Source organism: Dipteris shenzhenensis, chromosome 25 (genome assembly GCF_047967505.1).
Source record: "Dipteris shenzhenensis isolate YYH24624 ecotype China chromosome 25, Dip_SZ_1.0, whole genome shotgun sequence".
In the NCBI taxonomy this organism is placed as follows: domain Eukaryota; kingdom Viridiplantae; phylum Streptophyta; class Polypodiopsida; order Gleicheniales; family Dipteridaceae; genus Dipteris; species Dipteris shenzhenensis.
This window is the reverse complement of record NC_141620.1, coordinates 8,875,269-8,889,237: the sequence shown is the minus strand read 5'-3', so window position 1 is coordinate 8,889,237 and position 13,969 is coordinate 8,875,269. Positions and strand designations below refer to the sequence as shown.

At 40.4% G+C, this 13,969-nt stretch overlaps 1 protein-coding gene across 1 annotated transcript; it reads left to right on the top strand.

The window, feature by feature from the left end:
- The first annotated feature begins 202 nt into the window (after positions 1-202).
- Positions 203-2,042, top strand: PRXIIF (peroxiredoxin IIF). Its single transcript, XM_087396981.1, has 5 exons — positions 203-485; positions 1,014-1,043; positions 1,143-1,301; positions 1,397-1,491; positions 1,687-2,042. The coding sequence occupies exons 1-5, from the start codon at positions 303-305 to the stop codon at positions 1,790-1,792; spliced, it is 573 nt and encodes a 190-aa protein (XP_087253107.1). The 5' UTR covers positions 203-302; the 3' UTR covers positions 1,793-2,042.
- Positions 2,043-13,969: the final 11,927 nt, after the last annotated feature.

Here is a 13,969-nt window from a genome sequence, read left to right as displayed (position 1 = left end):
CATTGGTTTTCCAAAATATCATCTCTTTTTGCTATTGTTCCATAGCTATAAAGCTCTTTATTTGCATAAGAGAGAGATATATTTGAGAGAGACAAAAGCTTGTGTACTATCTTTAGTTGACAAGTAAAGGTCCTTAATCAAATTATTCCACACATATCACTCAACCTTAGGGTAAAGGTAATTAAAAACCCATCGAGATTCTTAGGGAATTTAGTTTTCTACATAAGAGCGGCCGTGGCACTTTTGTGGGCATTCTTGATTTGCTTCATTTTCAAGAGGTGCAGGACCTCTAATAAAGTAATATGTGGAGGCCTGTGTCGATCCGTGGCATCGCCCCAGGTTGGGGGCAGCGATTCACGCGCTCCATTGCTTCCGTTGGGACGCAAATCGACTCAGATCCCCACATTAGCCTTCAAAAAGCTCGCACATGGGATGAAGGGGTCTCCAGCAATTTCTCCACCACTCAACTTCGTGAGATTTTTCAGGTACCTCCTGTCGAACCCTTTGCCAATTTCTTAGTTGTGGCATGCCAGTCGTAATAAACGAGTAGAGTCTGATATAGATGTAGAGTGACTCTGATCTCGAAGTGAGTGAGTGAATGGCTTCCGGCCAATGGGGGAGCTCAAGCCGATAAGGCGGAACTCTTTCTGACAGCTCGTTTCCAGGTGAAAGATTAGAGATACGTCATAATTTTGTCCTCATTTAAACTGAAGGTTTATATGAAAGCAAACAGACCGAACATCCCTACATGACAACAGAAAACAAGAACGCGGTAGCTTTTATGCATCTCTTTTACCAGGTGACTAGCTCCCTGTGCTTTTAGTATTTCCCTAATTGATTGCAGCATTGAAATCCACTATAGTTGTGGATTGACCATACTTGCGCTCACATATAAGGTAAAAGCTTTGATTTCTTGCATCTTTTGTGTCAGTACGTCGATCATACTGCATCTGTATTTTCTAGTTAACATCTGAACCTGAATTGTTTCGTCGGTTTGTTTTGAAAATTTTCAGGGTAAAAAGGTGGTCATCTTCGGTCTGCCGGTAAGCCCGAAACATTATATGTACGGCATGTCACGTGATACCTTTTTGCTAAGCATTGTTCATCATAAAATTCCAAAGACTTATATACTTGTGAACCAGGGGGCATTTACAGGGGTGTGCACACAACAGCATGTGCCCAGTTTCTCCAAATATGCCGATAAATTCAAGGAAAAAGGTGTTAATTCAATCCTATGTGTAGCAGTTAACGATCCTTATGTAATGAACGCATGGGCTGAGAAACTGCAATGCAAAGATAAAGTAAGTATTATGCTTTAGAAATTCCAAGCATTCATTTAATCAAACGAGTTGGCAAGTGGTGAAGGGTTCTCATGACAGATGCTCTGTTTGGCTAGTTGGAGTTTTATGGCGACTTTGATGGCGGGTTCCATAAGCATTTAAAGTTGGATCTTGATTTGTCAAGTGGTTTGTTGGGCCTTCGTTCACATAGGTAATTACTTTTTAATCTCCCAAAATCGGAGATGTGGTTGCTTCTGTCCTGGCTAAGGTTTCTTGTCGACTCCCTAGTGAAATGAGATGCAAATGTGAAGCCATAGAGCTAGTAAGAATAACTTGTCTTCATTGGTGCATATCAGCATAATTTCAATGTAGTCTGCAACTTGGCTTGCTTGATTGCTTTCAACAGATGGGCGGCCTATGTGGAGAATGGCATTATCAAGTTCCTGAATGTTGAGAAGGTTCCATCAGAGTTCAAAGTTTCTGATGCCAAAACTCTTTATGATCAAATATGAGTGGTAGATGAGAAGCACATATTACGAGATCTTCATAATTGAATGTTGGACTGTGTTCAAAGGGCCAAGATATTATTCTGCATACAAAAACCAGCCTTCGTAACCTGTGCAAGGGTGATCATTTGATGTTATCATGGGCCTTTTTATTCTTTTAGCATGGTATTTTGATTGACGCCCATGATGATAAGGCCAGACAGAAATGCCATTACCCGCCTTTTCAAGCCTTGGTTATAAATAAAAGTTATTTGAAGTCCTTCGTAGAAGTCATCGATTTGCAATATGAGCTGGATCAAGCAACCTTCGGTTAATAAATCAGGCTATCGTTGCCTTGGTTGAAGGTATGCATTTATATTCGATAACATGAAGTGGCGGTCCACTTTTTGCTATTCTTGTTATTTATGCAATGCGTGTGCGTGTACCATGGGTGTATGCACATGCGTGTGTGCACAGTTGTAAGTCTAGTCATGCCCAATACCACCCTTTTTTTGTGTAAGCCAGAGTTCCAATGAAAATCACCCAGGGTTGGGGTAACGGCACAAAACTGTCTTGATAATTTATGCAACTAATTTTCAATTGTGCCTTCAAGGCTTCCTGAGAGTGGTGTTGATGAATGTTTGGACAAGCCACACTTCATCTTGGTTCTGAAGTATTTCTTATTTCTGAAGACATGGCCAATAGCAGCTTCTTTTCTTTCTGGTAAAAAGCTTAAGCTGGGCTAGAGCTTTTATCCTTGCCATAATGTATTAAATATTTTAGATGTTGAGACTTCACTTTGTGCAGTCTTGTTGTTCTGGTATTAAAGCACACAATTCACGTTACAAAGTTATTAAGGTCAAATTGGGGAAGAGAGTTCCTATTACGTCCTTTGTTAAGGAATTTGTTGGGCCATATCAAAGCATACAGCAATGTTTTGCACATGACAAGACAGTTCATGCTCATGTTTATGATAACATAGGTTTTTAAAAAATTATAAGCAGTAGATCAGTCAAAGGAAAGAATACGACTGCAGTTTTATGGCTTTGAACTTGATGTGGATTGGTCCTAGGTGCCCAAATTGCAATGGTTTTCCTTGCAAGACACATTGTGAGTATACTATACTTTCATTTGTCATTAAAGGTAGTGGTCGAAATCATTGTAGGGTCATCAGATGACCGAATATACTTTTTTGTCAGCTGCTGGGGCACCTCTTTTCCTGTAGGATGTAAGTAAACAAAGAATCGCGGAGTCTATCAAACCAGTAGTAGTGGCCAATTTGCAACCCTTGATCATCAGCAGCCACAATCAGAGAGCATTAGAGAAGGGTTTTCTTGCAGTAAAGCATTGCTGCATCAAATGAACAAGGGTATAGATGCATCTTTTTGTATGTTATTATAATACTGATGCTTAGTACTGGTGATCTTAACAAAAAGGTTTGAAACTTTTTCTCTGCTCAGTTGTTGGACTGGATCCAAAAAAACAAGAGATCATGAAGACTGGTGTTTAGTTCATGCTTTTCAGTGTATGTTGCGCATGTTTAGCTTTATATCTTGGTGCTACCAGTGTTTTATATGAAACATCAATTTGTGCTGTATGGTTTTGTTTGTTGGGTTTGCTCTTATCCAGAAAGCTTATTTGTTTGTGAAGCCTTGCTCTCCAGCTTATAAGCAATATGAGTCTCACCACGTAGAAATGTTTGATGTTACTTGGATTAAGCATTGTGGAATGGTCATTGCTCAAAGATGTTTTCGTGACCTGGCAAGTCTGTCTTGGAATAATTTAAACAGTTGGGGGTTCCTGCTATGCCTCGCAAGTATTAATTTTGCAGCTACACAGATCCAATCTGTCATCGCCAACCAGCAAGTTACTGACTGTTGACACTTCTAATCAGGTTAACCTAGCTAATCTTAATATTGCAGTGACTTGGAAGTATCTAAAAGTATCCTATTAATTTAGTCTTTGCCTGGCCAGGCCCCTTCTAAACTACATGCGGCACTATAGAAAAAGCAACTCACCAAAAGGGCTGGATGCTATAGTTCTTGTAAATAGCCCTTGAAAACTTCATTTAATACTGTGATTCATTCGGTTTGAACGCTTTTAGATCAGATCTTCCTAGAATACTTATGTTGGATGGGAAATATAATATCTGTGAGATGGTAGTAAGGTGTCCTTTTTTAGAACTTTGATAAAAGAACTAAAAATGACATTAAGCTACTCAGCTCATCAGAAATTAGCAATTTCTAGGTAGCAACATTGAAGCAAGGGCCAGTGGTAGGCACATTTTGGTAATTTTAATAGTGCAGGATGACGATGTCCTCAGTAAGAAGCTCCTAAAAGAGCTTGAGAGTGGGCAGCGTCACAACACAGGCAATGAAAAGCGTGCAAGAAAACTTTCAAGGGTTTTTCAAAACTGTTGGTAAGTTTGAAGTTATTGTACTAAAGCTCACAAGGATTTAATTAAGCTTCCATTGAGAATCAAACTACTGTTCCAAAGTCTTCTACCTATGTGTCTTATGTGGACACAGAGATAGAAGGAATGGGGGACTCAAAGTGAAAGCAAGGTGTACAATATGGAGTAACCCAATGAAAAAGTGCAGGAAAGGTGATAACACATCAAATGTGGGTATACTCGAGAATTTTTAAATCATTTGTATAATGAAGGGGGGGAAAGGGACTCGTGTACTCTTGTATTCACTTTTGATGTGACCTCTCCCACATTTGTACCCTCCCTCTCTCTCTCTCTCTCTCTCTCTCTCTCTGTCTCACACACAACACACACACACACATGCGTGCGGGCGTGCAAGCACACTTTTTTTATGAAATCCATATTTGTTTGTATTATAAGCAGCAATTCCCAAGGAGAGAACTTGCTATTACAAAAGATTAAAAGATGTCAATGGAGGACTAGTAGATGGAGGAATCCTTTTGACAACCACCGAGGCAATCACACACACTTTTTTTATGAAATCCTTATTTGTTTGTATTATAAGAAGCAATTCCCAAGGAGAGAACTTGCTATTACAAAAGATTAAAAGATGTCAATGGAGGAGAGGAATCTTTTTGACAATCACTGAGGCAATCTTAAAAGGATTGCCTTAATGACATTCGGAAATAGGAAGACTTGGAGAAATGGAGTCTCTAAAGTCTCTATGATTTCTATCCTGAGGCCCCGTATTGAACCCATGCAAAGAAAAGACTGAAAGTCTGGCCTCGGTGGATAGATGCCAAACATCCATAAGAGCTTGCCAAAGGAAGCAGTAGGGAATCTTGCTCAAAGACGTTGTAACAGAAGCAAAAAGTCACGGGATAGTTCCAAAAGAGATGGATCAAGGATTCACTAGGAGCCAAACATTTGTGAGCAATGTGTCGTCGGGCTAGGAGTCAACCAAATGGAATAACCCCTACCATAACCCGCCATAGAAACACCGGTTGGAGAAGAGGCAATTTACAACTCCAAAGCAATGGCAATCTTTTGTGCCACCACTTGACACGACGATGCATAGACTAAATCTGATTTCCTTGATCTGAAATCCAAGGTGGAGGCATCCCTTATACAAACTGGCCATTGTTATATTAGCCAATGGGAGAGGACGAGTGTCTAAATCCCAGCAATGCAGTGCCCAATCCGTAATACGCGCACACACTCCTCTTCTTCTCTCTCTCCTACCTCATTCCTTCATCTCTCGTTCCCTTTCCGTCTCTCCCTTTTGGTAGTTCTATCCCACTCTCTAAATCTGCCCCATTCCCATTTCTACACTCTTGTTACAGTCCTTCCCTTCGGCTTTGTACCCGTCTGCACGAAACAAACTCTAATGCCGATCACACAGTGCAGCAAAGTACCTTGCACAAAGCACAAGAAGTAGACTCAACAACCAACACACATTGGTTGCGCTTTGGATTCTACCATCACAAGGAGGGAGCCACCAAATAGATGACATTTTCGATTGATTTAACTGCAAAGATGGAAACTCAGAACAGGGGGGCCAAGGGCAATCAACTAGTGACCCACGCCCTCCAACTCGTCATTCACAAAAGCAGTGGCATTTGCAACCACAGTACTCTCTAGTTCCATTTGCATAATCTTTGCTCATCTACTCATGCCCTTCTTATAGTGGAAGATGCGAAATGAGTTTCTTGTGTGGGTGCTCGCAAAGCTTTTCAAGGATGCCGTTGTCAAACCTTGCAAAGCTGCCCTTATTTGACATGGCATTCATGTCAATACTAAGCTCCCCCCAAGACAATGTCAATTAGACCCATGTCTAATGCAAAGAGATCTCGTGCAAAATCATATCATAAGAGTTGGATTCATGCATGTCAATTAGACAACGTCAATTAGACCGATGTCTAATGCAAAGAGATCTCTTGCAAAATCATAAGAGAGTTGGATTCTTGCATCTTGGCAACCTAATCTACTAACCATTTATTGTCTATTAGCAACCTCAACTAATCACAACTACCCATTAGCAAGCTACTAATCATTTGTTGTCCATTAGCAACCTCAACTCTTAGCCCATGGTCAATCTTTGTGGCATGCCAACAAGCCCCACAAGCATTGATGAAAGGTGGTTGTCCATTAGCAACCTCAAATCTCCGTGCATGGTGAATCTCTGTGCAAGATTCTACTTTTGATGAACTATTGTGTGCTCTTGCTGTCCACAAGCATATGAATAGTCATGCATTAATATCAACTTCTAATTCAAGTGCCTCGAGACCCTTAGCACCCATAAAAGTGTCAAAAGATATTGAGTAGAGTACCAGGTAGGCATCCCAATATTGCTCCTCCTCATCTACAAGGGTATGTCCATCAGCATCATTCTATGAATAGAATGGCATAGCAACATGATGATGAAGAAACTCTAGGAGTACGCATGGAATAACCTTGTTAGTGTATCTCATGGGCATGCTCTTCAAGTTGAGTAGTACCATCTGAACCAAAGGGAACCTTAGAATCACTCTTGGCTCCATCATTGGAAGTGTTTGTCTTCACTCATGTGCTCCACTTGTCTCCTCATGAGTCACATCAAAGATCTCGAGAGCCCACCAACTCTTCCTCATCATAAGAGAGATCGATGATCATACTAAGTTTGGCTTTTTTAGTATTCCTTGTTTTGCATACCTCTCTTTGCTCAGGAGTCCATTTGTTGCTACACTTATAGCATAGATTCGCCCTCTTTTTGAGGTCCATGATGGCTTTGGTATGTTGTTTAATGAATTTTGTGTTGCAACTTTAGGCTTCCCTCCTGGATTTGCATCAAGAAGCCTATAAGGCCTTGCATATGGAATTCTGTTGCACGATATTGTTGGGAACTTGGGAAATGGGCCTATTATAGCCTTTCGGTCATGCCATTCGAGCATCTTGGGGTTCTTCTCACCCTCCAATGCAGTCCCATGCGTGTTGCCCATATATTGCTTGTATATGGTAGCATACTTGGGATCCAATACCTCCATGCACTTGGCAGGTCGCTTAATGGTTTTGGGCTCATGCGCCCTTCAAGTGGAGGCCAAGAGGGATGCAAGCCTTCAATAAAAATGCAACAACTTTCCCCTGTCAGATATGTGTGGGCATGTCAAATGCATCGTGAAGCAGAGGTTGTGTGCCAAAAGCTTGAGAGGAGGATTGACCTCTCTCTCAATGCTATGGACTGCTATGTGAACCCAAAGAATTCCAGGCATACTGGCTAGTGTGGTAAAAGAACCAAGAGTTTTCATGGAGCACCCATCTATGGGAAGACATAGGATAGATTGCTCCATTTGTAAAAGTGTAGAGAGCTATAAACTAGATGGTGGCCTCGAGTTGGACAAGCAAGTGCTTGAAGCTAGGGAGAATGTGCCCTCAAGGCCAAGGTAATCCCCATATTGGGAAATGGATCATTCAAATTGAAATGACCTAAAGGACTAAAATCCAGAATTGTGTAGAGCATCTACCATAAAACCTCCATGTGGTGCAAAGAATGCATCTTGGCTATCTGAATGATCCCCATGGTGGGGTACAAGCTGCTTGCCTTTATCCAATAATGCATGTGCAACAACTTAGTTTAACAACTGGTCTATCTAATATGAGATCTGCTGCCCAAGTTGGTACCCCAACTACACAACTGTACCCTGAAGCAAGGAGGAGGATGCCTCAAGGAACTATGCCTACATATCCACAAATGCAAGAGATATGGGATGACTAGGAATATCCATGAGTGGGTGCATCCATTGTGGAAAGCACTTGCTCATGCTAAGCAGACTAAGATGGTGGAACACTACTACATAATGACTCCTCAAAATGAGGCACACACTTGGGTGCCATGGTGAAGTGTGACATGAAAATAGAAGTCCAAATTTGGCTAGCTACTTGCAAGAAGCTCCCAATGCGACTTGGCTTCACTTTGCGCATAGCAACCTTGTGCCCTTATTAATTTTAATGAGGGATAGACCTTCCCTTTTTTGCTTCCTCTATTGCAGTTATCCACCTTTAGAAAATCCACCTCTCTTCATCCCTTGGAGCACTCAATTATGAATCTTAGATGGAGGCCCCTCAAGAGATCCCCAACAGAGCCCCCCCACCCCTACTGCCTCCAAGATGACAGAAGGCAGTAAAACAAAACATGAAATAGTGTGCCAAGGCCTTACTTGGAAATTTGGAGATGATGAAGATGAAGCATGGCCCTTGTTGCTATGAGGATATGTATGTATATAATAAAAGTAGCATAGATATCAATCACACTTGTGTTACAAAGAGCTTGTGAGGATCCCACAATTTCCTCCAAGAGGCCTTGCCTTGAAGAGCTTGGGCCATCAATTGTTATTTACTAAGACAATGTAGCATTGGGCCTTATGGCAAGTCAAAGTGAATGGGATCTATGAACAAAGGAAAATGTGGTGCAGAGGATGGATGCATGAAGCAATATTATTATATCTTTTGATTTGAGTTAGGTTGAATGAAAGGGGGAGCTAAGTTGTGCAGGAAGATGGTATCTCCTTCTTGGTAAGGTCCAAGTTGGTCCAAAATGAACCAATGGATGTCAGACTCTACTTGTATTCATTGCCTTTTTGTTGACGAGTCCATTCAACATTGCTTATTAGATGATACACATGTGCGAATCATCTAGGAAGGAGGTTGCTAGTTTATTGAGCACCTTTATTACGTATCCCTGCTCCATGATGTAAGGCTTAGTGGCTTGGATTTCTCTTTTTGAGCCTCGGGTGTTTATGAGAGACATGATTGTTTTTGGCTCTTTCATTTTGATGATGCTTGTCATGCTCTCTAGATGACGTCCTTGACTCACTTCATAGACTTGACCATGCTTGTATGGATACTTCATGGGAGATTCTAGTGAGCATATTAGCATGGCATATTTGGAGATCTAGATGCACAGAGGCCTTGTATGATTCCCAAGTGCACCCTGCACTCACATTGGCCAGTATTTGGATAGATATGTTACATACCTTTGTAGCTATCTAGCGGAGCATGCAATTGTCTTCCCCAGTATCCTATACTAAGAGGACCATTTTCCTCAGGGAGTGGAGTGACTCCCCATTCTTCATAGTATACTTCCATAAGCTTTTTCACCCCCAACCTTGGGTTTTCTCTAGCTCTATTATAGGAGCTTGATTTTGCCCTCCTAGGATGTTGTTTTCTTGTTCCTTGCATGATGTACTTCTCTCATGAGCTTTTCTCTTGGAGTTTCTTTAAACTTAATAGAAGTTCTTTATTTAAAAAATAAAGTTGGCCCAATATTCTGTAGTATAAAACACTAAGATCCCATTAAGATAATGTTGAAGTATATATCTATCTTGGAAAGTTGGGTAAGACTTTAGGAGTACCACTTTTCATATTTTATATTCCTATTTCTATATCGATACTAAGGCTTATTATGCATGAGATACTCTTATTATGATTATGGTGTTTTACAACCTCCCATGTAACAATTTGGTAGATTGTTCCATTTAGATTGGAACAATGTTTATATAGTGCATAAGAGAATAGAAAGGAAATTGAATAGCTTTGCATGACCTTTATGTCTATATAAGGGTTAGTGGAAAGCTCCACTCACGCCGCACCAAAATTTTAAGAGCATGAAGCTTCCCACTCATAATTAATAGAGATCATGCACGGACCATACATGTTAACTTGGCAATCCTTTCCTTGCTCATGGACCCAAAAGTAGATATACAAGTAACAAGAAAATACACAAATAAGGATGGCATGGGAGGGGTGGAAGCGAACTTCAGGAGAGCTCACAAAAAAACGTGTCATTTATGAAGTGCATGTGTCAAGGGAAGCATTTCCTAGGTGTGAAGGATGTGGAAATGTAGTATTTGCTATATGTCATGTTAGTTACCTCCAAAGAGAGATGTTGATCTTGCTATAGTTTTGGAGCCTTGCAATAAATCCTTTAAACAAGGCTCCATATCCTCTATCTAAAGTAGAACAAGAGGACATAGCTAGATAGGAAGGAGAGTGGCTTGAGAAAAAAGTATTTCTCATAGCACTTCTCCCTTTGCCTCCCTAGTTTTCCTTATGAAAAAGAAAGATGGTTCATACGACATGTCCACTTATTTCAGAGATCTCAACAAATTCACCATTAAAAATGGATTATATGAGAAATATTGCCTTAGTTTCTGCATCGAAATTCAGCTTTTGACCTGAACCTGGCTGAAAATAATATTGAATTCATTCAAGTGAGAAGCAATGGAGACCCCTTCCTTCATCTACAACTCAAACAACCTCTTCATGGGGTAAACTTTATTAGAGACATTTTCCTTCTCACAAGTGGCACACATCCAACTCATCCCAATCATTTGTGGACATAGCTACATGCTTAGCTACAATCTCTTCCAAGGGTTTTATCTGCTTCTTTTGAATAAGCACATCCTTTATATGTTCTTCCCACAAAGAAAATTTTATCCCATCAAATTTTCTAATGTTGAAAAACTCCTTTTCAATTATGAAAGAGGATGCCATGATGCAAATAAAGCAAAATCCCAAATGCTAGTGCCTGCAAAAAAGAATCACAAATGCTAGAGCCTGCAAGAAAGAATCACATGCATCCATATGAGCAAATCTGGCCAAAAAGAAAATACCAACTACAATGGCAATCCAAATGCCAATAAATGTCAAGTGCCTCAAGCATAAACATCATCCATGGGCATATGCATCAACAATATCTCATCCAATAGAGCGTAGCACTATCAGTGCATCAATTGCAATGTGTCAAAGTTATCCCTTAGCATAAAATTCCATCCATGTGCAAAGCTTCCATCAAAATAGCATCCCACAAGGCAATTTGGGCCTATTAGCACATCCAACAAGGACCGCAATGCATCCAAATGGCCAATAAAGCATCCACTGTAACTCAATAAAAACCATGAATGAGTGCACATGGCTCAAACTACAACAAGAGTGATCTACAAAAAGTACGTCCAAAATCACGACCTCAAGGCAATGGCTGCTATTACAAAGCAAATCTGAGATGCCTCAAAACATGGACGTCACTACATATCCAAATTCAGTGGCACAATCTCTACACTTTTCCCTTCTATCGGCAACTCCAAAATCTCATCCGCTGAGGGGAGCCAGTCAACCCTTGCAAACCATACCTTTGAATTACAAATATAACCTTACACAAATAATCATAAGGGGGTAGCCTTATATGCCACATGGTAGCCAACTAGAACCTTGGAGAACTTTGGAGAATTTTTTGTAATGGAGAAGACGAAACGATTACTCAAGGAATCACCAAGGCATCAATCCCACATGAAATCAAGAGTGGGTTTGTAGATAGAGGTTTCAAACCCCTTTGAATCCAACAGAGGTAACAGTTCAGAGAATGGTGGCCTGGAAGTTGAGATCCATAGACGGAAGAAAAATAAAATGAGGAAGACGTCTGCACACAGAGGTTCACCACAGCTACAAAACTTCATGGAATCGGGAGAATATTTGCAAGTAGAGGTTTTAGGCCATCTTGAACATGCTGAGACAAATGAATCGCAAAATGGTGATGTAGAAGTGTGGATTCAACACACGAATCACGTCGATTCTCCTCTCGAGGCTTGTTTTTGTAGAAGCTATATCTTTTGATAGAGAGCTCGGATTGAGATGAAGTAAAAAGCAAAAATGTAGCTCTTGAAGTCCTCTACAACATTAATAGAGACTATAGATTGAAATTCATTGTCGCTTCAAGAACTGCTCTTGGATAGCTGTCTCATGAATGCTTCCGAAAAGCTCACACGATCTCTTCATTGTGCTCAGGAAGGAGATAGAGAACCCCAAAGCTCTGATACCAGTTGTGATTTCATAATGGAAGTAGAGGGTGTGAGAGCCAAAGAGGAACACACAAATTTGTGGGTGCTGAACCACCCTTATCTTCTATGTCATTCATATATATATGTTGAGTATTGTGTACATAACTAGGGTTAAGGCACAATGGCTTTTAATCCCCACAAATTTTTGGGCCTTGCCTCCTTCTATTATACAAAGATTTTCAAAGAGGGTAGCTCGTCTTATAGACCTCTTGAGGAATACCTTTTATGGTCAAAAGAAGTGATCCATCAAACACTTAGATTTTTCCTTACCCCCCCCCCCACTTAACCCAAGCAAAACACTTGGTTGGAACTATGATTTTGAAATTGAGTATGGAAAGAGAAAAGAAAATGTGGCTGCAAGTGCCTTGTCTACAATGTGGACTTCACGTTGTCTATAGTGTCTACAATTTACTAGGGCTATATACATGGCATTCAAGAAAAGTACATGCAAAATTCAAAGACTACCATTTTTTTACATTTGCAAGAGCCCTCATGTTAGGATCATCCTAAACTTGAATTGCATAATGGTTGTTGAAGTACCTAAAGAAAATTTACTTGGGTTTACACTCATGATATAGACAATCAGTGCTTCTCTCTCTCTCTCTCTCTCTCTTTGCCCACACACACACCACTTCTTCTCTCTTTTCTACCCCAATCCTTCATCTCCCTTTCCCTTTCCCCCTTCTAGTAGTTTTATCCTTTTCTCTAAGTTTGCCCCGTTCCCTGTTCAAAATTCTATGGCAAGGGATGGCTGAATGAAAGGGTCATAAGGGACTCATAAAGAATTACTCCAATGAGAGTTAGAGGGATTGTGGAGGGAAGTCCAAACCCACCACTCTAGTATTAACATTTGATGCTTATCCCTAGTTTCCACACACATCTCTCTCTCTCTCTCTCTCTCTCTCTCTCTCTCTCTCTCTCTCTCTCTCTCCCTCCCTCCCTCTCTCTCTCTCTCCCTCTCTCTCTCTCCCTCTCTCTCTCTCTCTCTCTCTCTTTCTCTCTCTCTCTCTCTCCCCACACACACACACACACACACATACCTCTTCTTCGCTCTTTCCTACCCTAATCCTTCATCTCCCTTTCCCTTTCCCCCTTCTACTAGTTCTATCCCTTTCTCTAAATTTGCCCCGTTCCCTGTTCCAAAATGTGTTGAGGGCTTGGATAGGGTTGCTATCACGGAATTATATTTCTGATATTTCTTGCTCTGGATATGATTTTACTTTTAGTTGTCCTAACTATGACAAAGTATTCCATATGAATGCACCAAATGTGACAAAGGTCCTAGTGGATGCTTTGCATCGTTTAGTTGGGGACAACTAACCTGTCTTTTGACACACTAGATGGTTGATATTGTGGGTGATTCCATGTTAATACTAATGTTGCTAGTGTTATTGGGGTCATGTTTGATTACTGCTCTTTGAGTGCAATTATATTGGGATTGATTATTCTGTGATTCGTTCAATTGCTTATTAAAATTGGTGGTGTGAGTACAAGTGATTGGACTAATTACAAGGATTGGATTAGTGTGAGGGTATCAATCGAGGTGTCACACAATGCATATTTTATGAACATGGGCCAATTTTTATTTCATTGATACTATAAAACCTTGGCCAATACTTTTGTTAGACGATATAAACCATTTTTGGATAAAGCAAGCCCAAAGTGGCTTTGTAAAAAGTAAGGGATGTAATCATCAATTTGGATAAAGTAAGCTCAAAGTGGCTTTGTTGAATGGCAATCAATGCAATCCTTTACTTTTGGAAGAGAGGGATAGTTTTTAGTACCTTAAGGTTTAATAAAATATTATCAATACTCTAAATGAGGAAGCATGAGCCACTCATCTAAGGGGGAGAGATTATACCCATATCGTTGAGATTATACCCAGTTCATTATCACAATCTCTTTGTG